The sequence below is a fragment of the Buteo buteo genome, chromosome 1 (assembly GCF_964188355.1).
Source record: "Buteo buteo chromosome 1, bButBut1.hap1.1, whole genome shotgun sequence".
Taxonomy (NCBI): Eukaryota; Metazoa; Chordata; class Aves; order Accipitriformes; family Accipitridae; genus Buteo; species Buteo buteo.
Genome location: NC_134171.1, coordinates 56,973,915 through 56,998,494, shown reverse-complemented (window position 1 = coordinate 56,998,494; position 24,580 = coordinate 56,973,915). Strand labels below are relative to the sequence as shown.

Here is a 24,580-nt window from a genome sequence, read left to right as displayed (position 1 = left end):
AAAGTTTTACTTAACATGCATATTTTCCCCTTTCCCCTTCCCACCTGCCCCAGGAATGTAGATTGTCATCTCATTTTCCCAGTAGGGTATAATTTTAAGTATAGTGAAACTCCTTTTATACAATAACTAGATGATAAAACAGACTTCCAGCAAATACTGATAGCTAAGAGGACAAAATGTATATTTAGACATGTAGTTATCACAGCAATACTTAAACTTGGATTACTTTTTTTTAAAGAGCATTCTCGAAGATATATCAGAAATGGAAAGTGAACTTCTCTGCATAGAGGCAGAGTTACAGCAGGAGGAAAGTTCTAGAAAAGAAACAACGCAGTTCTGGGAAGCTTGTTCAGGAACTCATTGTGATGCAGAGGAACTTAAAGAAGAGTTAAAGAAAGATAATGAAAGGCTTTTGCAAGTCATTAACTTCTGGACTCCTAAAGTAAAGGTGAAGTTAAATCTTTAATCAGAAATGTATTTTGTGTAAGCACTCTGTAAAGCCTCTAATCTGATTGGAAAAAAAAAAAAACACACCACAACAAACAAAACAAAAAAACACAAAAACCTACTATTTAAAGATTATTCATTATTATCAGCACTTAACTATATTCATACTTAACTGTACGATGGGGGAATACTTAGAAGATTTTTAAAGACTTCTTTCCTCATGCATCCAAACTTGGAAACTTGCTTTGTAAAAGACTTTCTGGGTGATAAATGGGGGGGGTGGTGTTTGTTTTTATCAGACTGAATTCTGGTAACTGTAGGTTCAGAATTGTTATATAACTTTGCTTGCAGAACTTGGCAGCCTGATACAATCACTTTCTTCAAGCTTTATGCCCACAAGTTTGTCTGTTCTCTTTTGAGCCAACTTTATCAAAACTACTTTAGCCATTTTTAAAACTGAGTTGTAACTTATGTTCTCACACCTTTTCTAATTTCAGAAAGTCAAGTTATTCTAGAGGTGGTTCAGTCTTCCTTTCTCTTTTCATTCCTTCTTACCTCTTGCCCCCTTTGGGAAAAACAGGCGAGTGTTTTACAGGGTTAAGTGCATCATGAACAGGATTTCAAGGGATTTCATCTTTCTCATTAGATATATTGAAGATTTCTCAAAAAACATGTTATGGGAGGGGATCTACTACCTTCTGATCTGTTGTTAGGAACAGTCTTCCTAACAAGTGTATCCTGGAAGTTCCTGGTCCATTCATATGATTATTCCTTCTACTAGTATTGATCTGAAGTATGAAGAGCTCATTGCTCTCCTTCCCCCAGTGTTGTGACTCAGTTCTGTCCTGTTAAGTTTAGCCTATTTTTAAAAGTTTCTTCTGTAGTGCCAATAGCCAGTCTTGACTTCTTTCCCAATGTTGGCAGGCTTTTTGAAAGAATTCCCTGACAGACATATTATGTGGATCAAAGCTTTTAATAAACAAACAAATAAATCTAGTATAATGATGTCATTTCCTGACAAGTGTGAAGTTCTTTATCTGGCATGTTAAGCATATGGGTTTCTAGAATAATCCAATGTGTATGTTTTCTCTCAAATGGTTTCACTCTAGTCAATGAATACATTTTAGCAAAAACGTCTGCGAATAATTGTGTTTCTTACTGTTAATGACATTCAAGAAGTCTTTCTAATATAGTTTCTTTATTTCTGTAATGTTAGTGTTTGAGTTATGCAGAAATACTGGTAAATTTGCAATGCATTATCTTCTTCTCTTGTGCCCCTTCCTGCCTCCCCCACTTTTGGAAATGAGACCAGTCTTCTGAGTGTTAGTGATTCCATTTCTGATAGCAAGCATCTTCAAATGGGACACTGAAACAAGAATGTGAAATTAATACAGCCAAGATACTTCCTGTTTCTGTGCTTACCACCTTTCTAGCTGATGCAAAAATTATTTAAAAATTATCTGTATGACACTACTTATTTTCAGATACTCCTTCAACTATCTTCAGAGCTGGATGCCAGAACTGCCAATTATTGTAAAAATGCTGATGTTGAATTGAAACAGAGAAAAGAGAAAAGTGAAGAGTTGCTTCAGGAGCTAAACACTCTTAAAGAACAACTGGTCCCTGGTGGCTCTGCCAGTCTCGCGTTAGAAGAAGAAAACTACAGGCTTCACAACAAATTAAAGGCTGCAGAACAAGATATAAAGGTATCAATACTTGTTTCCAAGGAAAACTTCTTTGCTTGTTTTCTAAGTGAGACCACTTCAAACTGAAAAGAAAATAAAGATTGATGGCAGCTGTAAATCTGTGCCACACAATATATTGGCCCAAAGTGCACTTTATTTTTGTAGCTTTTCTTATTCCCAAAGTTAAAGTTTGAGCTCTTGCCTGTAATGTGATTATTTTAATTGCCTATTTTCTGTACACAAATAAATGTCAGTTTAGAAATCCATATGAAGTGTTCCCATTTGTTTTTGAAGTATTTCTTTTAATAGTGTAGTACTCCTGATATGGTACTCACTATGTCAAACTGGAAGCTGGAGAAGAATTCTGTTTTTAATCCTAGGAATTTAGGACTCATTTTTCTCTCTGTACTATTTTTTTTGTCACAGTTACCCTTGTTAAAAGCACCTTTTTCTTAGACTTGAGTGTTCTAGAATACTAAAAGGTGACACAAAACAGTGAGGTAGACACCAAGAGTTGCCAGCCATAGAGCCTGTAGTATTAGATTTTTTGTACGGTTTGGGGTTTTTGTTCATTTTATTAAGAATATGACCATGTGCTGTTACTGTTATATCTCATGGCACAACTACTCATAAGTGATTGATAAATCTCAATAGGCTATGGAAGTAAAAATTCAGAAGTTGGAAAATGTAATAAATGAAGTAGGAAAAAATGTCAAAGAGAAAGATGACGAGATAAACAAGTTACAAGCACAGATAAGAATAAAAACAGCAACAAGTGAGCTCACCCAACTGCAAGCCAAACTGAATGAGACAGAGAAGTGCCTCAGAACTGCCTTAACAGAGAAACAGAGTCTTCAGGTATGAGCAAAATACTTTCCCCATTCTTCTCTAATCTCAGAGACAGAGCATGAGCATGCTTGAGAACAGCTGTAGGTGAAACGTAGTGCATTTCTAAAACATTCTAAAAAATATATAAATTTTGAAACTGAAGCATAAGCTGTTTTTTCTATGTAATATATTTGCATACTAGTTCAAAATTCCCAGACTTATATCTGCAAACAAGTCAGCTAAACTTTCTAAAATATGATTGCATGTAACACACCAGAGTTAGGATACCAACTAATACTATAGTGCTAGTTGGTAATGTGGGTGTTCTTACTCCAAAATAACTTCCTGCTCCCAGTCTTGTCCTGCAAAATCTAGCAGATCATAGTAAAGATACAAAGTAAGCAACCCTTAAATTAATTTCTAGGTAAAACGCCTTTTTTCATACTATATCTTTTCTTTTATTTTCAGGCAAAATTAGATAAAGGTGCTGAGTTGTACAAAGAAGAAATTGATCATCTCAAAACACAATTGGTAAAATATGATATGGAAAGAATGAAACAATCCAACTCTTTTGATATGAAGTAAGTTAAAATTGAACTTGTTACAGTTCTCAACTACTTAGTTCTTAGCTTTTACTTTCCTGGGTTTTTTCCACAGAATAAGAGGTGAGCATTCAGCTTTAGGTGTCCTAGGTTTTTATTGTAGCTAGTTTACAAAGAAAGTAAATACCGTATGTATCTCGGTTTGATTACAAAACTCCTTCCCTATACATCCACCAAAATTTCTCAACCAGCTCATGTTCAGTCATAAATGAAATAACTGTTCTGACAACAGAGGGTGATGGGAAAGCAGTAATTGAAAGCACTCTCTAGTTCACTGGAGAGAAGGGATATGCAGAAAATAATTCTAGTCCAACTTTTGGTTTTCTGCACTTTATCTAAAATCTAACTGACAACCAGGTTTATGTAGTTCTATCTGTATAACTTGGGTATGTTTTTTATTTGAGAGTTCATTTGGAAATCAAACTAGCTCTCCTGCAACTGTAATAATTAATAAACTGAGGATTTCTTTTTCTTCTTCCCTTCCTGCCCCATATAGACTTGCTAATTATAAAGCTCTTGCAGAACACCAACAGCAACAGTTAACAAAGCTAAAAGAAGAACTTAGAAGAGCACAGCAAGAGCAAGATGTTACTGGTAAATTCAAGATAAATATAAGGGACTCTTTCATGTTAAACATGCAGTTTAAAGGTTATATGGTTAATGTACAGAATGAGATGCAGGCCTTTGAGGTAAAAGGGTATGAGGAGGATTGGTGCATTGGAAGATGAGACGGAAATTAAAATATGTTAGCTGCACATATACCGCATTAGAATCACAGCAGTTCTTGTGTTTATTTCTCCAGCCATGTTTGTGCTTGTGGTGGGATAACATGACCTACTGCAACTGCAGCTTACCATTTTTAATCTTGACTGACTTTGCATATGAATAGCTGCTTCTAGTCATAGTTATGACATACCTGAAACTATAACTATTTTAACTCTAAATGGCCCAGTGAAGACACTTTTAAGTTTCTTTATCTCCCTGGCGGTATGAATGCTGGGAGGTGTGTTTGTGTATAAAAAAGAACAGCTGTTGTAATGGTACTTATATGTAAAACCTTACTAGGTTATAAGAACACAGGAAGGAATAGGCTTAAAAAATATATTGACTTGGTTTTAAGCACTGTCCAAATAACGCACACATCTGTATAAAACTGTTTTCTAGCAGTGCTGGAAAAAGAAGCTCCTCGTCAATCCCAAATACCCCTTACTTGTGGTGGTGGTAGTGGTATTGTGCAGAGCACACAAATACTTGTTCTAAAATCTGAACAAGCTAAGCTACAGAAAGAGAACTTACACCTGAAGAAACAAAATGACCTTCTACTGAGGTAAGTATAAAGCTGATCAGCAACATGTCAAATCATTTGTTGCTGTTTAACTATGCATGTCATTAGTGTTTCTTTCTGCGAGATGTATAGAAGTGAGTAATAATTATTAACTTTAGATTTTCTAGATTCTTTCACTTCAAACTTTTATTTAAAGCTAGTGATTGCTTATGAATATCTTTATGGCTTTTGAACTTTAAATTGCTTTCTTTCATAAGAATCTCTTAAATGCTAGAAGATATACTCAAATTGTATGTTGGAAGGAATTTTAGCTTAAAAAGTAAAATAAAATTGCCTTGAAAGCATAATAAACAGATATGGTCTTGCATTGCCATGTCTGTGGTATGTCATCTTGAAAATATAGGAACTGTCTGTTGTCAGGAATTTTTCCTTATTTAAAGGAACTACTTGAAATTTTTCTTAATTAAATGCTGGGGTGTTTTTTTCTTCTCAGTAATGAGCTTCAGCTGAAAGAGGAACTTAGAAAATGGAAAGAAAGAGCACTAAAATTGAAAGAACGATCCTCAAGAGAGACCGTTCAAGAGACAGTACCAAGGTCTCCAAGGAAGACAGTGTCATATTCCCTTAAAGAGCAAATGCCTTCACCCTGTAAGGAACCTATTTCTCAGGAAATTGTGACTCGGGACTTATCAAAGCCTCTGCCACTGACTTGCCCAACAAATTTCTTTGATAATTCCAGCTTGGGTACACTAACAGGTATGTAACATAGTGGTGTTGTCCTATAAAGATTTGGAAAGTCAAAATATAAGGGGTGGTCTGTGAGTTGAGGGTAAATGCTCTACTTTCTATATTCAAACCTGAAACTTGCATAACACAATTTTCCTGAGTGGTTAGTCAGCTGACTGTTGAAGGGCTGACCAGCTGGAGCTGGGAAGCTTATATATGCTCTACAAAACCTAAATATTTAAGTGAATCCTTCACCCCCTGAAGATTATACAATTTTTTTTCTTTTGCTGTAGTGGAAGTGTTGATGACTGACTTAAAGTGAATTAGCAGAATATCATTACTAGATAGCTGATGCTCTAAAATGTTTTGCTTTTTAACTTTACATTGGTTAAGCACAGGCTTCTGGCAAAGCTATTCAAAGTTAACTGCTGGTTAACTTTTTTCTAAACTTCTTAAAGACAGTAGACTTCAGTCTTTGATGTTGAATCTGTCAGTCTGCCTGGCTCCAGCTGCAGTAATAGCTGTTTTAATAACTTCTGTTCATCAGTCCTACTCAGGACTTCTTGTATCTGGCTGGGTGACTTCTGGGAAGTCTCTTGGTGATCTATGCTAGCATATTAATGCTACTGCCTTCATCATTACACTTACTTCTAAAAACTTTCAGAAGGTCCCAGCAGGTGTTTTGAAGAGTTAACCAGTTTTCAAGGCATTAATGGCAGACTTCCAGAAAGAATACGACTCATTGCAGTTTCTTGTGATGGCCACCTTGGTAATAGTACAGACTTCCTCACAACATAAAGCTCCTCAGAGGCAAGCTTTGATAGTTGACATTTAAAACAGTAGTCAAGATTAAATTGCTGTATTCCTACTGCTTGTCTAATGGGGAAAGTTTAAGTGTTACTTTAACGCTCTTGTCTTCTCTATAGATACACGACCTGCAGGAATAGAGCCTACAGAAGAACATCTTAAGCACTGGTTTGGAACTTCAGAGAAAGATAAGGCCCCTGATTGTACCACCCAATAAAGGTGCTCTGTTGTAAGCTGCCTTTGCAGTGGCTACAGCCAAAATCTGCATATGCAAAAGATAATTGCTTCAGGTCAAAAGCCATCAGCCTCTCCCGCAAATTGTGAGAAGAGCTCTGGTGGCATGCAAATCCCTTGCTGTCTGGGAGTTGCTACTTCCCACAACCGGGGAAAGCTGGAATACAAGAACAAAAATGGAAAAGCAGTCATGTTGCCCACAACCTGCTGATCTGATGGTATTCTACTTTGGTGGGCTTTGGTTTTTTTGGATGGCAAAGAAAGAAAAGCCAATGTATTGAATTAAAAAATGGAAACAGGAATGAATCACAAACTGATCTACTGTGAAACTTCACAATCTTAAACTTTTCATTCTGTCATTCCTAAAACAGCCCTGTTCTGGGTGGTTAATATTTGTATCTTCAGAGTGTTGTTGAGTTAGAAAGAACTATACTTTTTGTTTCTCAGCATATGGGTTTTATACCATGCTTTCTCTAAGTCTGCAGAAACTGCATTTTCACCACAATTTTAACCTCTCTTTCTGGACATTGCAACTGAAGTTAACTAACTTTCTGTTTATAGGGCACACAATCAAGGATTCGTCTTAAACTCCTTACAATATTTCTGCAGCTCAGCCAATTATGGTACCAAGAGTAACTTTGTATTTTGCATCTTCTTTCAATATACTTCTAGTTCCTGTCTGAAGTTAGGTATTGGAATTTTTTTAATAGTAAGCAATGGACATGACACTTTTCTGCTACTCTAGTGAATGGAAAATGAACTGGATGATCAGGGCTCCAAGACGGAACTATTTTACTAGCCTGCTTATCTGCACTGTGAGACCTACTTTTTTTGTATGTTTTGTATAAGGTTTGTTTGACAATAAACTTAATGTGTTAAGTATTTAAAAATATTTTTGCTGGTCACTTCGCTTGTGCTATTATCTAAGGATATTGATTACAATACTCAGTGTCTAAAGACTATCTTTTATAGTAATCTCACCACTTTCATCATTATTATGCTTCTTGTCTGTGTCCTCTGTAACTTTCTGCAATCATTTCTTTGTGCAGAAGTTTAGTGTTGCACAAGTCTGTCACCAGTGTTTTGTTTAAATCTTCTAATCGACTCCTTTCTCTGTCAGGAAATGCTTGAAGTCTAAAAGAGAGATCTTCCTCCCTTTCCTCCCCACATGCCCTCCACTGCCAACTATATAGGAATTTGGCACTCAAAACCTGAGATCAACTCTGTTAAGAATGAAATCATCATCATAGGATGAGAAAGTCATACCTAAGCAAGATAACTGCATCAAAAGCATCATCTGTATTTTATAGGAACAAAGGTTTCGATGCTAGGTCTCTTAAGTACTCCCTTTTGGGTTACCCAAACTGATAAGCAAATGGTTACATTGACATGTTCCTGAGCATTCAGCAGTTACTGGAATTGGAGGAATTGCACAAGTGTCACTTACCTGATGGAGGTACTTCAGAGATCTTTATTAAAGAACTGTTTACCTTGAATAGCTGAAAATTCTGCCAACTACTGTAACTACTAAGAAACTGCAAACGTTTATCTCTAAATCTCTGACCTGGAATGTATTTTGGGAAACTTTTAAAGATACTGCTAGCCAAAAATACACAGGTTCTAAATACCGTTACTGAGTTCAGCACTGCACTGTCTCCTTTCCTGCCACAGCTATGTAGGAGCAATTTATTTCCTTATAGTGGTAAGTGCAAAGCACTGGTGTTTGTGGTGGGTTTTTTGTTTTGTTTTGGTGTTGGGTGGGTGGTGGGGGGGTCGTTTTGGGTTTGTTTGTTTTTTCAATTTTCTACTATGGTTGAAAAATATTTCCTTTGGCTGCCAGCTTTTTTTCATTCCCTCCATTTTGGTGTTCTAATAAATGAATTAAACTGACCCTTCCAGAAAGGGGAAAGAAGATGTATATATAGATCTACCTCTTTTATATACAATTTCAAGGAGGGGGGGTTGTTAATTATTGCTTGCTTGGAACACTTCTACATTTGGAGATTTTTCTGGTGGTTCATCTGAAAAACCAGAACCTATTGCAACAGGTCTGTGTTTGAATTCAGTAGGCAAAAGGTTAGGGATGGAAGGATAAGTGCTTTTAGAAAACCTAGTCATTAAAGAGTTTGCTTACTGGGAAGCGGATTTACAAAGCCTTAGAAAGCTATCATAGTTTAGTGGAAAGACAAGATAAATGACATTACTGAACTTTGTGTATGTGTGTCCCAATTCACCCACAGAAATGGCTTTTATGAGGTAAATATGCCCAGCTGAAGTTCAGGCAGGACTCCAAATTCTTTAAGAATGCTATCATGTGAGCTTATAACTAAATTAGTTAGTCCTAGAATTTTCCAGTCTGATGATATTAACTTCGCCTTAATAAATATAAATTAAACCACTAGATACAAAAAGAAAAGCTAAGTTGGTAAATCACCAGTTTAACAGAAAAAAAAAAAAGAACAAAATTAATCATGCAAGTATTGTCCTAGTTTGCAATTTGATAGCTTATATTGCTAAAGAGAGATTACTTGGGGAAAAACATGTTTGTGGTCTCTTTTTGTGGGAATCCTGTTGATTTCTTCAATTCATTAGGGAGAATGGACAGCTAATGCTGGCTATCCTTTTTTTGTCCTTTCCTGTGCAGGAGAAAAAAAATTACACTTTTAGAATCTTTTGAGTTTCACTAGATGGCAGCATCTGAATGTTTCAACAGGAAATTACGTTTGTATAGAGAAATTTACCAGTTAAACTACAAATCCCAACAAGCACAGGAAAAAAGTATAAAACTTCCTTTTGTACAAAGGTCAGTAAATATAACAAGCTGTTTGAGATCGCTTGGTGAGTGACTATATCAATATTTATTTTTAAATGCTTCATAGAATCGGTATGGCAAATGTTCATAAAAACAGTTAGATTGAAAAATGTATTTTGCTTCCAAAGTGTTATGGTGATTTGGGAAGTACTTGAACTGATCAGGGGTTTTTTTCCTACTGAAAAGATGTATGTGACAACAAAGAGTAAGAGCGAGCTTCCTCTGCCTTGAGGGAGAACTTTGAGCTCATTGTTGAGATACTTGGGAGTTGCTTACAATTCATAGAACTTTTCCCAGAATTTTGTGTTTGAGGAGTTGTGTTTTGGAAAGCTTAGTACATTAGAGAGACAGCACAACCTAGTTGTGTATGTAATCTCATTTTGCTCAGTTAACTTGGTATTTTTCACCTGTCAATGCAAAAAGGTTATGCTAAAACAGGCCCAATCTCATATAATCTTATCAGGTCTATCATCAGAGACATCTGAAGAGATGTCTTTTTACTAGCCAACCTAGAAAAATATTTTTAAGGTATTGTGCTGTCCCCTAATTAAAAAGATGCATCTCAGTTACTGTTTGCTGTGGAGACTGTTCTTTTGTTTTGTGCTTTGTTTCCTTCTTTGTGTGTGTGTGCATGTGTGTCCCAGTTATGGGGGAAAAACCTACGGTGAAACATTTCAATGTCTTGAAATGGTCTGTAACTCAGTCTGACTTTAAATCAAAGGAGAAAATGTGTTTTATATTAGAAAGGAAAGAATTTTTCAGTTAAACTGCTTCAGAAGTCTGATTTGCTGAATCCATAACCTTCAGGGAAACATTAGTTTTGCTGCAACTTTTGTCGGGAAAAGCTGCTGAGAAAACAGAATTTCTGGTCAAAATCAGAAATGAATAATCTGTTTTGAGATGTAGGACGCTAAATCTGACTCGATAATGCAAGGCACAGTGTGGATCTGAGCATCTCTAGATGATAGCATTGGCTGCTAACCTAGGGGAGATTATGGCAGCTTTATCTTAACTTCTCAGTGAAGTACTCATTATGTTGGATTCATACATATATTTAAAGACTTCAGGTTCTTGGGATACCTTTCTACACTCATAGCTACATAAACAAATTTTGGTTTATAGATTATAAAAGTGCAGAAACTTTTGCTTATTGGAAACCCAGTTAACAAACACTAGATATCGCACTCTGACTGGAATACAGTGACCTTACTTTTTAGGCAGTTCTTTGAAACATCCTATTAAGTAGTTTACTCCTTAAATAACCAAAAATCTGACTGGAAACTTTTGAATCCGTAGGAGTGAGAGGGTGGCATTTGCTTTTACTTGTGTGTCTGCAACTTTAGACGCTGTATTTCTTTAAACATAATGCAGCATTAGAAGTGTGTGCTTGGGCAGAAGAGAGGAGGGCTATATTTTGCCTTTTGGCTGCTACACCTTGAGTAAGGTGGAACCTCCTAGAGGTTCCCTACCGCTTGCCCCAAGCATGCTCAGTAGTTCCCTGAGAGCAAGCAACATGAGAGAGGCAAAACAGTACAGAGCTTCATTCCTGCCCCCACTCTCCTGCCTTGTTGGAGCTGGGAATCTGCTGTGCTGGAAGATTCCTAAGACAGTTCAGAGCAGACACCAAGACCAGGGTATTGTGTGGAATTTATTGCAATCTAGGAAGTTGATGAATTTGGAGCTTGAGAGAGTAGAAGACCAGCTTTCTAAGAACACAATGGACTGTGGAAGCATTTGATTACAAGCTATTTATTGTACTTCCATTCTGTTTCATCCTGATTTATTTTTTTTTAATGTTTAAGGAAAAATGAAGTCCAGTTTCTATTATAATAAATCCTGGCTTTTGAGCTCAAATGCCTTTTGATCTTTCTGAGGTCCTTACTTATGGTGAGGAAAAAAAAAGTTGAGGCAGTGTCCCCCCCTCAGAACCCTGGATGACTCAAGAGTCACACTGCAGCCAAACAGGATACAATCTGATGGCAGAGGTACTCTGAATCGCATCTAGTTTTTTGAATGCATTTGCATCTGATTCTGTAATGTCTTCTGTCTCTGCAGGTCAGCAGTATGGGTCGGCTTGATGGGAAGATCATACTGCTGTCTGCAGCAGCACAGGGGATTGGACGAGCAGCTGCTATAGTAAGTTGGAAAATGTTTGTTCTCCTGTACCTAAGCTAGGTCTCTAATGCTAGCTTGTTTGATGCAGGTGTCATTGGACAAGTTCTTGAATTAATAAACCATAGGTGAAGCTAGAACCACACATTGAAAAATTCAGGGAATAAGGTAGTCACTATACTATATCACACATGCTTTCTGCGGTTTGAATATCTGAAAGTCTTCAGTTCTGAGTGATGATATTAGGCAAGGATAACAGCAAGATTTGAGAGCAGCTGCAAGTGCTTTTTAACAATATATGGTTGGTACTGTGTGTACTTTTAATCCAAAGTCTCTGCTGCTTTGTTCTGGGAGAAGATAAGGATTATAGAGGGAATATTTCTGTTATAAGGCTGGATAGTGCAAAGTTCCCCTATAGTAAACCCAAGATATTTTATCTACATTAATAGCTGTTGTAACCAAGTCTACGTGATACTAACAGCACAGCTACAATGTTGTTCACAATGAGCAACGGTGAGAAATCCTTTACAAATTTTATTTCACTACTGTTAAACAGTAATTCAACATATGTATTAACTTCCTGGTTATCTTTTAATTCTTTTTGAGCAGTTCTTCCCCTGCCACTTCCTTCTTCACTAGCAGATAGAGGAACTAGTAATCTTCGTATCTCTGTAACGTAATCAACAAGCTAGGAAAAGCTCCTGTAAGTAAGATTTTTGCCAGACCAGTTAGTTTCTCATGCATGCAGTTAAGAATGCAGAAGACTGCTGATCTATCACTTACATTAAAACACTCAGTTCAAGGAGCAGGTAATTTTCCTGTTGTGAATGCCCAACAAGCTACAAAAAGCTGGCATGTTTAATGCCACTATCCTCTTAAGCTGCACTTGAGACACTTATTTTGAAGATGAGGGGCTACAGTCTGAGATGTCAGAATACTTTTGACATGGAGGTTACTTTGTTAGCATAGCTGTTAATATATGAGTAATCTCAATGCAGAGAAAGCTGGTTTTGAGGGGAACATCAAGAATCAAGAAATATTTCTGGTCAAGTATCAAAGAAAAATCATGCTGCTTTTAATACTGCTCTAGTCCAATGATTTGGATGCAAAGGATTTTTATAAAGTTTATATACCATCATTCCTTTTTTATGACTTGTGCTTTTACCTGTCAAATCCCATAACTTCATTTAAATCCAACAATACAGACAATTCTAGCCCTATGTGTTTGTAATGTGCTTGCTAGTGCACGTGCAGCTAATAGGGGCAATAATAATTGTTGTCTTAGTCTGGTTATTGTTCTTATATTTCATTTTTTGATTCCTTACTTTAAGGAAAAGATCTTAAATCTGTCTTATATCATGTATAGTTACTTAGTAGTCTGCAGGGTGTGTGGTAATTGACGTCCATTACTCCCTGACATGCCCAGAATGAAAAGTGAGAGATCAGTTGCCTTCAGCCAACTTTTATTTCAAGTCAAAAAGGAAATGAGAAGAAAACAGATTTTATTTCTGGTAAGATCTGGAATATCTAAATGTAAACTAATTCTCTTATTTGTATTCTTCAGGCTTTTGCTAAAGAAGGAGCCAAGGTCATTGCTACAGACATTAATGAGTCTAAGCTGCAAGAACTGCAGAAATATCCAGGTAATTGACCTACAGTAGGTATTACTTCAGATCTCGCAAGTTTTGTTGTAGACTGGCTGAAATATAATTTGAGGATAGGGCAAACTTCAAAAGGTCAGAAAAAATGGAAAATATCCAGGCTAATTCTTCAGGTGTTGGCATTGCTTTATTCTGCAGTGTGGAATGGCAGAGATTTAGCATGTAAAATACTGCAACATCAGCATATCAGACTATTGTTCCAGGCATGTGGAATAACTTTGAGTTTCTCATGTCACAGAAGCAGTTGATTTCTGCTTCCCAGGATGGCACCCTTTTCGGTTACCTTTTGAGATCACTAGGCTAATTGTCAAACACATCACTCTATAAGGCAAGGAATGCTTTTCTCTGATCACAAGAACTTTCATCCAGCTATACGAAAAGTAGATTTAGTGTCTTGCATTTCTATGGTCCATACTTACTATGGAATGCGTTAAAAGGATAGCTGTCTAGTAGAATTCCTATGTCTTCAGAAACTAATTTCATCAACACTAGAAAAGCCTATTCTCTTTGTAGAAATGCTCAGGCCTGAAGGTTGCTTTTCTACCAATATCACAGGAACACACTTTAAGGAGCAGGTTTTGCATAGATGTGTTTCTTAATCATAAGTGACACAAGTGTGGGACATTATATTAAATATTTTTTTTTAATCTTGAAATAAAAAATAAGACTTAGATATATTTTACAACTGAAAATGCTTACAACTTAATTTGATGGAAGGAAGTGGATTTAATGAATTCCTATTACAGGGTGACAGTCAAATACGCAAAAACACTTTTTCCTGGCACAGCTTTTGGAGTAAACATCGGTCTCTGCTGACTGGAGTTCACCACAAGCAATCCCTTCGTAATTCTTTAGGAACTTTTAGGACTTTCCAGGTTCATTCTGAGGGTATTTAGGAAAGTGTTGCTTTTTGAACTGTGCTTTTTTTTTCCCCTTCTGCTAGCGTTCACAAGGAAAGAGGTAATTTTCCATACACTCGGAGCCATTTCCATCCTTTTGACATCTGATTAGTTAAGCTATAATTCATTAAGGCTTGGCACATTGTGGTCTTTGAATTTTATCCAGCAGAGGTAATTCCAGTGCTGATGTTAATCACCAGCCTGTAGTCTAATTGCATCATTATACACCAATCTCTTCAAAAGTGTCTATATCGTTTAACTAAGGCATATAAAGCCTGTTCATGGACTTGTCAGTTTGGCTTCAAAAGAAACAGGTTTTTATCTATTTCAAATCACATTCTCCCATAATTTAGATATCACTCAGATGCTTTACAGGCAGCTTTATAGTATTTCATAGACTCATGTATGCTGGATGAGACCTCTGGAGGCCATTTAGTCCTGCCTACTGCTCAAAGTGGTTCTGGTTTGAGCAGGTTGCTCAAGACTGTGTTGAGTCAAGTTCTGAATCTCTCCAAGGATGGAATTTCATCAACAACCTCTTTAGGCACCCATTCCAGTGTGACTGCCCTCATAATTTTAAAATAATAATGATATTTAAAAAGAAAAAAGAAAAAAAAACCAAAGAAACAACAACAAAAAAAACCAACACACTTTATATTCAGTCAGACTTTCCCATGTTCCGACTTCTTTCTGTTGCTTTTCGTCTTTCCACTGTGGGCCTCTGAGAAGTCTGTCTCCATCTCCTGTACCGTTGCTCAATAGGTAGTTGTAAACACTTATTAGACTGTGTGTCACTAGTTGCACATGACTAAATTGTAAAAAAAAAAACAAAAAACCACCAAACAGAACAACCCTATGTTTTGGGGCACAGGTGTTCTGCACTAGAAGTCCCTTCATCCTTGATGTAGGATACGCTGTGACCAGGCTGTGGCAAAAGGATGATCAGCAGTAAGTCTTAGTGCCCTGGGAGCCTAATTGTACCCACTAAGGAAACTACTGGAGTACACCCTGACTCCTTTTCCACTCATCCTAGTTTCCTTTGGATGAAAAAGTTCATGTATTTGAGAAGGGGGCACAGCTCAATCTTTACACCCAGTATGGAACAAGGGTGCAGGCAAAGTGTATCACAAAGTATGCCTATTCCATAGTAAGGATTCAGCCTTGGCATGGGTGAGAGAAGCTAGTTGTGTTAGATTACTGGAAACTACTCAAGTAAAATGAGATAAAATAACATGTAGATTGTATCGTATTTATATCATATCATATTACAGCTCATCTGGAAGAGAAGTTCTTTTACTTAGCTCTTTTCGCTTCTGGCTGGGGGATGGCACGGCTGTGGTTGCCCCAAAGCAATTCTGTTAGAGGGGCTGATTCTATTGAAAAGGATTTGGAAGAGTTGAGCCTGACCCAGGTTTGCAGTAATTATGTTGCTCAATCTTTCAGAGATAACTTCTCTGAACAAAATAGAAAGAATGTTTCGGTTTGGGGTTGCTTTTTTTTTTCCTATCAGTGGATTTCTTGGAGGTATGGCACAGGCACAGCTGGTGATATAAGCACTGACAGTGACAGCTGCCAGAGGCTGAAATACGTGGAAGCTTATAGTGAAAAGCAACACATTTCCAGCCCTCTTTTGTTTGATTATAAACAAATAATTGCAAAAGTATGAGCATCATATTTTTAACTAGCCTTCATGATAGAAGTCATCAATTTGTTACACTTCCTCTTCATTTCTATTATCATGGCTATGACATCTTTCCAGGCTATGTAAATTATTGGCTCATGCAAAATCACTTTTTCTCATTAAGTGGTATAAAGCTGATTCATCATATCCTCAACTACACATGGATAGATGGCATGTAATGTAATTGTGAGTATATGTGATACATGTAACTAGTTTCAAGTAATTATTATTCTCTAATAGTGGGCATGAAAGCTTGTAATGATTATACAGGCTCTAATTCTTCAGTTTGAGAGCATGGTGGAACTCAAATTTATTGGAAATGGTTTTATGGTAAATAACATTAGCTCATCTGCTTGTGTGATGCTGTAAGACAATCAAATCAGTTGATCTTTTGTTAATTCCTTCCTGAAATTTTAAGTAACATGCCATGCTGTCCATTGCTGTCCTGATTTAACTATTATACTAATTTGATCATTAAGCGTAGCCCTCACTCAGTGAGTCTCCATGTCGTGGTGAACCACTGAGAGGAGACTGTTCCTTATAAGCCACTGACTTGCATTGTAGATGCAGTCCTCAGCACTTCAGAACTATAAACTTCTGATCCTTAGCCAAATACACTGAAATTAATTCCATGTTTTTCTAGGCATTCAAATACGAGTTCTGGATGTCACCAAAAAGGAGCAGATAGAAAATCTGGCCAAGGACATTGAAAGGATTGATGTCCTCTGTAATGTTGCAGGGTAACCAGCTTCTATTTGATCCTACTTCTTTTTCCAGGTTTCTCTGTCCTACAGAAGTAGTTTCTTTTACTAAATTGCATATTATTCCTTTTGTTTAATGCATTTTATATCTTTAATATAAATTTTCCTGTGTTTTCATCAACTCTGAACTTTTTGTGCCTAGCTGTGTTACTCAGACCAAGATAGAATGGCTTTGGAATTTGTTTTCCACACTCTGTGGGTGCCCTATACTGATAGCTTTGGCCTTTCTGGCACAACAGTGAGCAAAGTTGATGGTCTGACAGTGCTCTATCTTTTTTTAATTTCCCTATTACCAAATATTTCTTTGCACATATCAGGTCTGTCTTGTCTCCTTGATACTCATCAGAGGAAATATACTGTTGCTTACTTTCTTCAAAAGAGCTCTTGCCCATCCTTTTCAAAGTTGAAAGTATTAGCTGTTACAAAATAGCAATGGAAGAATGTGCATAAAAAGTCATAGAAATGTAAATCTAAGACAGTAATTCACTTCATGCACTTACTCTAGGTTTGTTCATCATGGGACTATTCTGGACTGTGAAGAACAAGACTGGAACTTCACTATGAACCTTAACGTTCGCAGCATGTATCTAATGATCAAGACATTCCTTCCTAAGGTAAGGCTTGGTTGCCCGTCACTTTTAGTCTGTGCTGCATTGTGTTTAAAGTGTGAGAGGTCTAAGTTGTTGCCACTCTGACAGCATGGGCTTTGAGATAATGCAAGTATGCAGCTTTGGATAGGGGAGGCCCTTAGATTATAGTGATCCTACTCTAAAACATTCTCTGCATTGTGTAATCCTTCAAGTAGACAATCTGTCTAAAGGATATGGTAGAGATTAATTCAGGGGTTTTGCTCTGTGTAATTTGTAATTAAAATCCTTCAAATGCAGAGCAGTGAGGGAGCCGTTGCAATACAGTGCTACTGTATTATACTATAGCACACAACTGTACAATACCACTGCTACAAAATATTAATAAAATATGTATATTAATATGAATTTTATGCAAATCTGGAAACTATCTTGTGAAGCAATCAGTGCCTCTAATGCCAACATGCTGGTTATATCAGAACAACAATCCAACTGGATAGTCTAGCAGCTTGAGGACACTTGTGTCGGATGTAGTAACTAGGTTGGGGACTACAAAAATTTGTGGACTGAACAAGGTGTTTGTATTCCTGTAAATGCAAAGGCCAGAAGTGGAAGCTGTGACCATGACTGGATGATGACTACTCTTTTCAGTGTTGTTCCAGTCCTTTTTATTTGTTTGTTTACTTTTGTTTGTTGGTTGGGTTTTTTTCGTAGCTGATCTTCATTTTCAAAGGTGCTTTATAATAACTTCAGGCATCTCAGGTTTTGAGATGCCTAAAAAGGTTATAACTTAAAGAAATTTAGCTACAATTCAAAGATGCTAGAAAGCTGTGTTTTAGTTTTCTCCAGAGCATGGAGAAGTGAATTACTGCATTGGTAGATGGTATGAGCAGATGTCTATGTAGGGTAACTTGCTGTGGTGACAAGAGAACAATGATCCAGAGGTGACTATCTAGGAAAAAAATCCTTTCCTATCATAGTCTTTGTCCCTGAGATGACCGAAGAGAACCTAGAGAGAATTTCAGATTTTGCTTTACTACTTCAGTCAACAGATCAAAAAGAGATAAGCACCTCTTCATGCCAATTAAGCTTTGTTACCCTGCATATCAATTTGCATGTAGGGCTGTTCTGTGGGTTGTCATAGGCAAAATTATTTTGCTGGACCTGCAGATGACAAAATAGTTTGCATGTGAATGATATAAGTATTCTTTTGCAGATGCTTAAACAGAAATCTGGAAATATTATAAATATGTCTTCTGTGGCATCCAGCATTAAAGGTCAGTACCTTGCTAGAGAGTTCCTTATATAAATTTTTAAAATTGTGGGAATGCAAAATGAATATTTTACAACTTTAAATTTAGAGGACACTGCCAATCCTGTGGAGAGATGCAATTAAAAGCAAAAGTGAACACATCAACTTGTACATACACGCAAGAACACAGATGGGAAATTGCAGAAACACTAAGATTCTTGCCTTTGAGCTTTTGAATCTGTGTCCTGAAAGTTTTGTAGCATCTTTTTTACCAGTTTGTATAAGCTAAAAAGGAATTGCTTCCAGTGATATCTTGCTGCATATGTTCTTCAGAGAAACAATGAAGAAATGATAATTACATAAGCTCTGTAGCTGTGTTTCCTGAGGAAGCCTGATGGTGACTTAACAGATGGGTCTGTGCTGTTCCTAAATCTTTGTTTGCTTTAACTTTTCTAGACTGCTCCCCAAACTTATACTATTGAAAGATTTTGTGCTTTGCTCTGGTGTATGCCTGAGTAGAATTCTGGTCTAGTTAGCCTGCCCTTATAGAGAGACTACAGGTGCTGCAGGAAGTGCTAGAGTCTAGAATCAGGTGCATCTTGAACAAATTTGGCGCTTTTTTTTCTTTTTTTGTTTTAAATATGTTTCTACACTGCCTTCACACTGATCTTCTGTTAGGAGTTGTGAACAGATGTGTATATAGTACTTCAAAGGCAGCAGTTATTGGTCTAACAAAGTCTGTGGCTGCTGATTTCATTGAACAAGGCATCAGATGCAACTGTATATGTCCTGGTAAGTATTCTTACATTCTTTTGTAAACTAGGAGCAGGTGCTAGAAGGCCCCAGTTAGTTTGACATTAGTTGCCACTTGCAAGTCTATTCTTTGTTAATAAAGTTACCAGCAATCTAAAGGAACAGGACATGTTTGAAACATTTCTGAGACTTAAAATAGAAAAGTTGTTACTTCTGTAGTTAAGCCTAACCTTTAGTCTGTTGACCCAGCATGTGCACCTTGTATATGCATTACACAGTATTTGAATGCTTATTTTCAAAGATACAGTCTAGGAAGTTAGAAGCAGGCAAGGGCTAGCTAACAGGCTAGCTATTGTATAACGATCTAAAATGGATTGAATCTAATTCTCAGAAGTCTTGCCTTCTATTGAAATTTAGAATCCTATACTATTTTGCAGTCTTTCTCCTGAATCATTATGAAGTTACACATAAGTGTTAAGACATACGAATAGAACCAATGAACTGCATTTTTTGTTGATTATTGATGCAGTTGATTTTTTAACACTGAATTTAAAATTTTGCCTAGGAACTGTTGACACACCATCTTTACAGGAAAGAATCCAAGCCCGGCCTAACCCAGAACAGGTGAGAAAGCAATTTATTAGTTTGATCATGTGTGTACATATGTTTAACTCCCTTTAAAAAAATAAAATGAATATGTAGTGACACTTCTGCCCATAATCAGACACGTCGCTTATTTCAGAGTACCAATGAAAACATAGCAGCAGTGTCTCCTTTGATAGTTTGGTCAGTTTGTACTCAAGACAGAAGTCTTAATATGCCTCAGAAGGATACTATTGCTTAGTGAATACAGAGGGTATGTCATCTCTGGAAGTATTTGCAACCATTGGGTACAGTATCTAGTGCAAAAGTAGAAGACATTTTTTACTGTGGCATGTGGCAGGCACAAACTAGTGCAAAACGGTGATAGAAAGGGCATTCTGGCCTATGCATTTCAAAATGATTTGAGATGCTTAACTGTACTGACTAGATAATTGTGAGCCCTCATTTGAAGGGTCTGGGAATATCTAGCACCAAAGGAAGAAGGACTTGTGTTGGCTTTATTCTGGAACCAGAGATTTAGGTCCAGTCTCCTACCTGGAGACCTGAAACTCATACCACTATTAATCTTCTAATTTCTTTTTACTCACATAAATTCCCAACTCAGTGTACTAAAGGAAGTTGTGACTTAGGGCCTGTTTCCAGTATTGCTTTGTACATATCCTACTAATTGGATTAAAATAATTGTTTTTTTTATTTTTGATATACCAAATGTTCTTGTATATCTAGGCATTGAAAGACTTTCTAGCCAGACAGAAGACTGGTAGGATGGCTACTGCTGAAGAAGTGGCCCATCTCTTTGTGTACTTGGCCTCTGATGAAGTAAGTGTGGAACAATAAAATTTTCTGTCACAGAATCCCATGCTACTTTGCCACTTCATAATAAGGAGAATTTGTTTTAGGAGGATTTATATTGTCTTTGAGCTGGATCGTTACAAAAATAAAAAAAACTTTTACTGAGTTCAACCTACAATAGAAAAAGTATTCTGAGTGTTGACAGTGACTGTTAAGACATTCTGTATTTGGTACCATAGCCTGGTGGTTTCACATCATCTCAGCAAATTGACTGACCCCAGATCATCCTGAATGATAGGAGAAGTGGGCTTGTCTGCTTTTCCAAGTTTGCACCATGACTAGATCATGTTTTAATGAGGTAGAATTACTAGTCATCACCTACCTTCACTATTTAAGAGCAAACATTTGCGTAGAACTCCTGGAGGTTTTAGCTAAAAGCGCTAATGCTCACGGTGAATCTACCCTTTCAGCATAAGGAAGACAATAGACCCACTGAGTCTGTTAGACACCAAACTCTTAATGACCACTGCAAATACCACCAACACTAGTGAGTGCACATCAGGGTTATTTCAGATGCTGTAAATTTTACTATGATTCTAAAATTGGACTGGATTTCTCTTGACTTGTCCAGCCAGTCCTACTGAGCATAACACAATACTTCAGCGGAATTAATTCAGTCTTCATGTTGCCATTTATCAGTAATTGGCTTCTCACTTTCATCTTGGTTTTAGCAGATTTAGCAAATTTTTTCCAGTCTGGTCATAGGGTTTTCAACCATGTGTAGACAGAATTCCACTTTTCCAATGTATTCCGGTATGTTTCAGCACTGACATAGAGAAGAATGTCAACAGCTCAGTTGCTTACCTCACTATCTGCATGACCTAAATTTTCAGTTAGGTCCCCTTACAATTATTGTCTGACCTGGTCAGATTCTGCTCAGCTGAACAGACCTAATAACATCATAGTGTGATGTATCGTTCCTGCAGGTAAGATATCTGAAGTCTAGTTTATGTGAATTTGTATGCTCAGGATGCATTCTCATCTTAATGCCTCTAATAATACTTTTGCTACACTCCCCTGAGTTAGCTGAAAGGCTTTCATTTCCAAGTTTGTTTATATTCTGTTTATTCAGATATTCTTGTAAAACAAAAAAAGTGTTTGTATAAAAAGAAAGCATCTTTTTTAATTTAAAGAAAAAGTATTTCCCTGTAATTAATAGCCATGAAAAATTAGGTAAAATTATTGTTACTTGTTATGTAATTTCAGTCTGCCTATATGACTGGTAATGAACTAATCATTGATGGAGGATGGAGCTTGTGACTGACCCTACCTGCAAAAGGAAATTTCTACCATGAAAGGCAAAAAGTGAGGATCATCTTTCTCAGTTAAGACAGCTTGCAAAGATTCAGATCATGCACGTGATGTCTTTCAAAACAAATTTGGTGCATTTTTTCTGCTATATGATCTCTTTCTAGATTGATCTTACTGATTCACTTTTCCTGAAGTAGTGAAATGCTGGAGTAAAGCATACTTCATGTGGCTTCAATTTATGGTAACTCCAAAAACATGAAAGAATAGCAATTTTATGTTTAAGATTTCAGAGGGCAAAGAATATTATTTAAGGTACAAAATCTGACTTGTGTTTTAAACAAATCTGAGTGAAAGGAATTAAATACTACCTTTATTCTCATCCTGCAAAGTATTTGGAAGCTAAATATTCACGATTACATTTCCTACTAGCATTGACAGACTATACAGAGAAAAAGGAGCAACTACTATTAAATTAGCCAAATGGATCCTGAACTAAGTGTGGTTTAAACAGAAGAAAGCAGAAATAATAGCAAATTTGAAGATTGGAATGTTTGAATCATTTTGTTACTGGTAATAGTTGTTTCTATATTAGAGAACATACTAGTTGCAAATTGTACTTGGAAAGCACGTTCTGCTTTGCAAATTACAAACTAAGTCCTTTCTGCTCTGTATAACTGTTAGTAAAATGTTTTGGAACTGTAATAGCTGTAGAAAAGCAGTCTGAATCATTGAAAAGAATATGTCTCAAGCCTGACAACACTTAGAGATCCAAAGTGGGCAGTGCAAGACAGTCAAACACTGTAGATGTGTGGTATATGAGCACATGAAATTTCCTGTGTATAAGCAAAGAGTTAGCGTACGTGCACAGCTGGTTTGTGCAACTGCAATGTCCATTTTCCAGATCCTGGGCAAGTTAGGCTTTTGGAATCTGGAAAAGCAGTAGTGCAAAAGGCAGGGCAACAGATTAGCATTGGAAGCAGTAGGATTTTTGTGGAGTTTGGGAGGGTTTTTTGTTTAAGCACATAACTATAGACGCTGTCTTCGTGAAGCAGAAATGATGGAGAGGAGCCTGCTCTAATGGTTAAGACTAAAGCTTATACCATGTAGAGAGCACAGAGAATCACATGTAGTTTTTTAATCAGTTAGAAAATGGGTACATTAACTTGTACAAATGAGGACCTAGTGGGAAGAAATAGAGACCAGAATTGTTTCACTAATGGTATAGATCACTGCTAAAATGATCTTGAAAGTATCATTACTATATCTTTTTTTTTCCTCCTTCCATGTACAGAAAGTACTGTGCAAGGACATCACTCCGGCAGGCATGAATGGGAGTATATGTGGGAGAAATATTCTTAAATACATGGGTGGATCTTTGTGACTACACTTGAATTCTGGCACACAAGCAAAAGGAGTGGATTTTACCACTCTAGATAGAGCCAATATATTCTTCTTCAAAAGGATGTACTAATATTAGACAAATACTGTCAAATCTATATACTAGGTGCTAGGCTTTGGTACTCTATTGCTTGATTCTCAAATACTAATAGAGTACTTCATGCTAAAACACAAGGCTAAATTTCTCTGAAAAGGACTGTTTCTACAAGAGTTTGTGTTATTTCTATTGTGATAGCACATGGTAGCTAGGATTTATGAATCAGAAACCTATTATCGTAAAGTCTTATACTCTGGAAAAAAGCATAGATCCTGACCAAGAGATCTAAAGCAATTAATAACCTGAATTCCAAAACTATTTGTTTTGCTAACATACTGTTAAAATTGACATGAATGACACGGGCTGACTGCCTAGAAATATGGTTACCTTAAAAAAATTGCACACAGCTCTATCTAGTTTGTGAATGAAGCTGCATGTAATTTCATATATATTCATATATATTAAATACATATGTACATACATAAATGCTACTGAGTATGATTGATCAGTAATCAGAAAGCACAGGGAAAAAATGTACAATATTTTGCATGTTTCTGTAACAACAACTGTTATGTTTTAAAAATTATTGCTTAAGCTTTTCAATATTAGCTGAAGCATTAATATAAATTATTTTATTTCAAAGATAATGGAACATGTCTAGTTAAGATCAGGCTTCTTATTTTGAAATTATAAGTAAATGTAACTTTTACAAATGAGAAAGTATTGTGGATGTTGGCTTCCTCAGGCTCATTATGGGTTTAACTTTTACCTTTAATCATGGTTGGGGCATTCTGATCTTGTTTGTTTATGGGGGTTTTGAGTGTCTAGTATTTCAATAAAGTGACCATGGTGGCCAAGCAGGATCAACTTGAGGCAGAAATCTGAAATTCTCCAAAATGGCTTCACTGACATAAATTCAAATGTTAGAAGTTCATGGCTGGCAGGATACTGTTTCAATGGTTTCAGACTTTAATATGAAGGCCAAAGTCCTTCCTCTGCAGTAGGTATAGAAGGCCTACCTTGAGAAGAGAATCTCCCCGCTGCAGTAACATCGGAAACTTGCACTGTGTATTCTGAAAATATAACTTAGAATCTGAGAGAAAATCCATTATACTTATTGCATGTTGAACTTTACTAGTTAACATTTCTAAGCTCACTGGTGATTGAAATATACAGATGCTACTCAGAAATGGCTTTTCTTATCAAAGCACTCCTGCAAGAAAAGGAGATATCATCTGCTTTTTGCATTGCACTAAAAGCACAGAGATAGGGATTTTACAGTGGCAGTCAGTGGAAATCAGCGGAGA

At 36.7% G+C, this 24,580-nt stretch overlaps 2 protein-coding genes across 7 annotated transcripts in view; both read left to right on the top strand.

The window, feature by feature from the left end:
* Positions 1-7,457, top strand: part of CENPE (centromere protein E) — a 39,591-nt gene extending 32,134 nt beyond the window's left edge. For 4 of the 5 annotated variants that reach the window (XM_075032284.1, XM_075032293.1, XM_075032269.1 and 1 more), the window contains 8 exons: positions 239-448; positions 1,932-2,153; positions 2,787-2,990; positions 3,429-3,541; positions 4,059-4,156; positions 4,727-4,889; positions 5,341-5,603; positions 6,500-7,457. In XM_075032284.1, the coding sequence (XP_074888385.1) occupies positions 239-448; positions 1,932-2,153; positions 2,787-2,990; positions 3,429-3,541; positions 4,059-4,156; positions 4,727-4,889; positions 5,341-5,603; positions 6,500-6,597 (1,371 nt within the window). In that variant the 3' untranslated portion in view covers positions 6,598-7,457. The remainder of the gene's footprint in view (positions 1-238; positions 449-1,931; positions 2,154-2,786; positions 2,991-3,428; positions 3,542-4,058; positions 4,157-4,726; positions 4,890-5,340; positions 5,604-6,499) is intronic. The other variant, XM_075032274.1, reaches the window with a different exon arrangement.
* Positions 7,458-9,370: 1,913 nt separating this feature from the next.
* On the top strand, positions 9,371-24,558 carry BDH2 (3-hydroxybutyrate dehydrogenase 2). Of its 2 annotated transcripts, none has more exons than XM_075032184.1 (10): positions 9,371-9,417; positions 11,482-11,562; positions 13,103-13,181; positions 16,423-16,519; positions 17,046-17,154; positions 18,344-18,404; positions 19,058-19,171; positions 19,698-19,756; positions 20,462-20,554; positions 21,794-24,558. In XM_075032184.1, the coding sequence occupies exons 2-10, from the start codon at positions 11,491-11,493 to the stop codon at positions 21,845-21,847; spliced, it is 738 nt and encodes a 245-aa protein (XP_074888285.1). In that variant the 5' UTR covers positions 9,371-9,417; positions 11,482-11,490; the 3' UTR covers positions 21,848-24,558. The 2 variants fall into 2 exon arrangements, with proteins under 2 accessions (XP_074888285.1, XP_074888275.1); XM_075032174.1 differs by lacking the exon at positions 9,371-9,417 and adding an exon at positions 9,420-9,452 and having other exon boundaries at positions 21,794-24,556.
* The last annotated feature ends 22 nt before the right edge of the window (positions 24,559-24,580 follow it).

Bases quoted from the DNA above. Each gene is read 5' to 3' on its own strand.
- BDH2 (XM_075032184.1), top strand. From the start codon at position 11,491: ATGGGTCGGCTTGATGGGAAGATCATACTGCTGTCTGCAGCAGCACAG. The intron at 17,155-18,343 runs GTAAGGCTTGGT...ATTCTTTTGCAG, and splicing joins TCAAGACATTCCTTCCTAAG to ATGCTTAAACAGAAATCTGG. The intron at 19,172-19,697 runs GTAAGTATTCTT...AATTTTGCCTAG, and splicing joins ATGCAACTGTATATGTCCTG to GAACTGTTGACACACCATCT.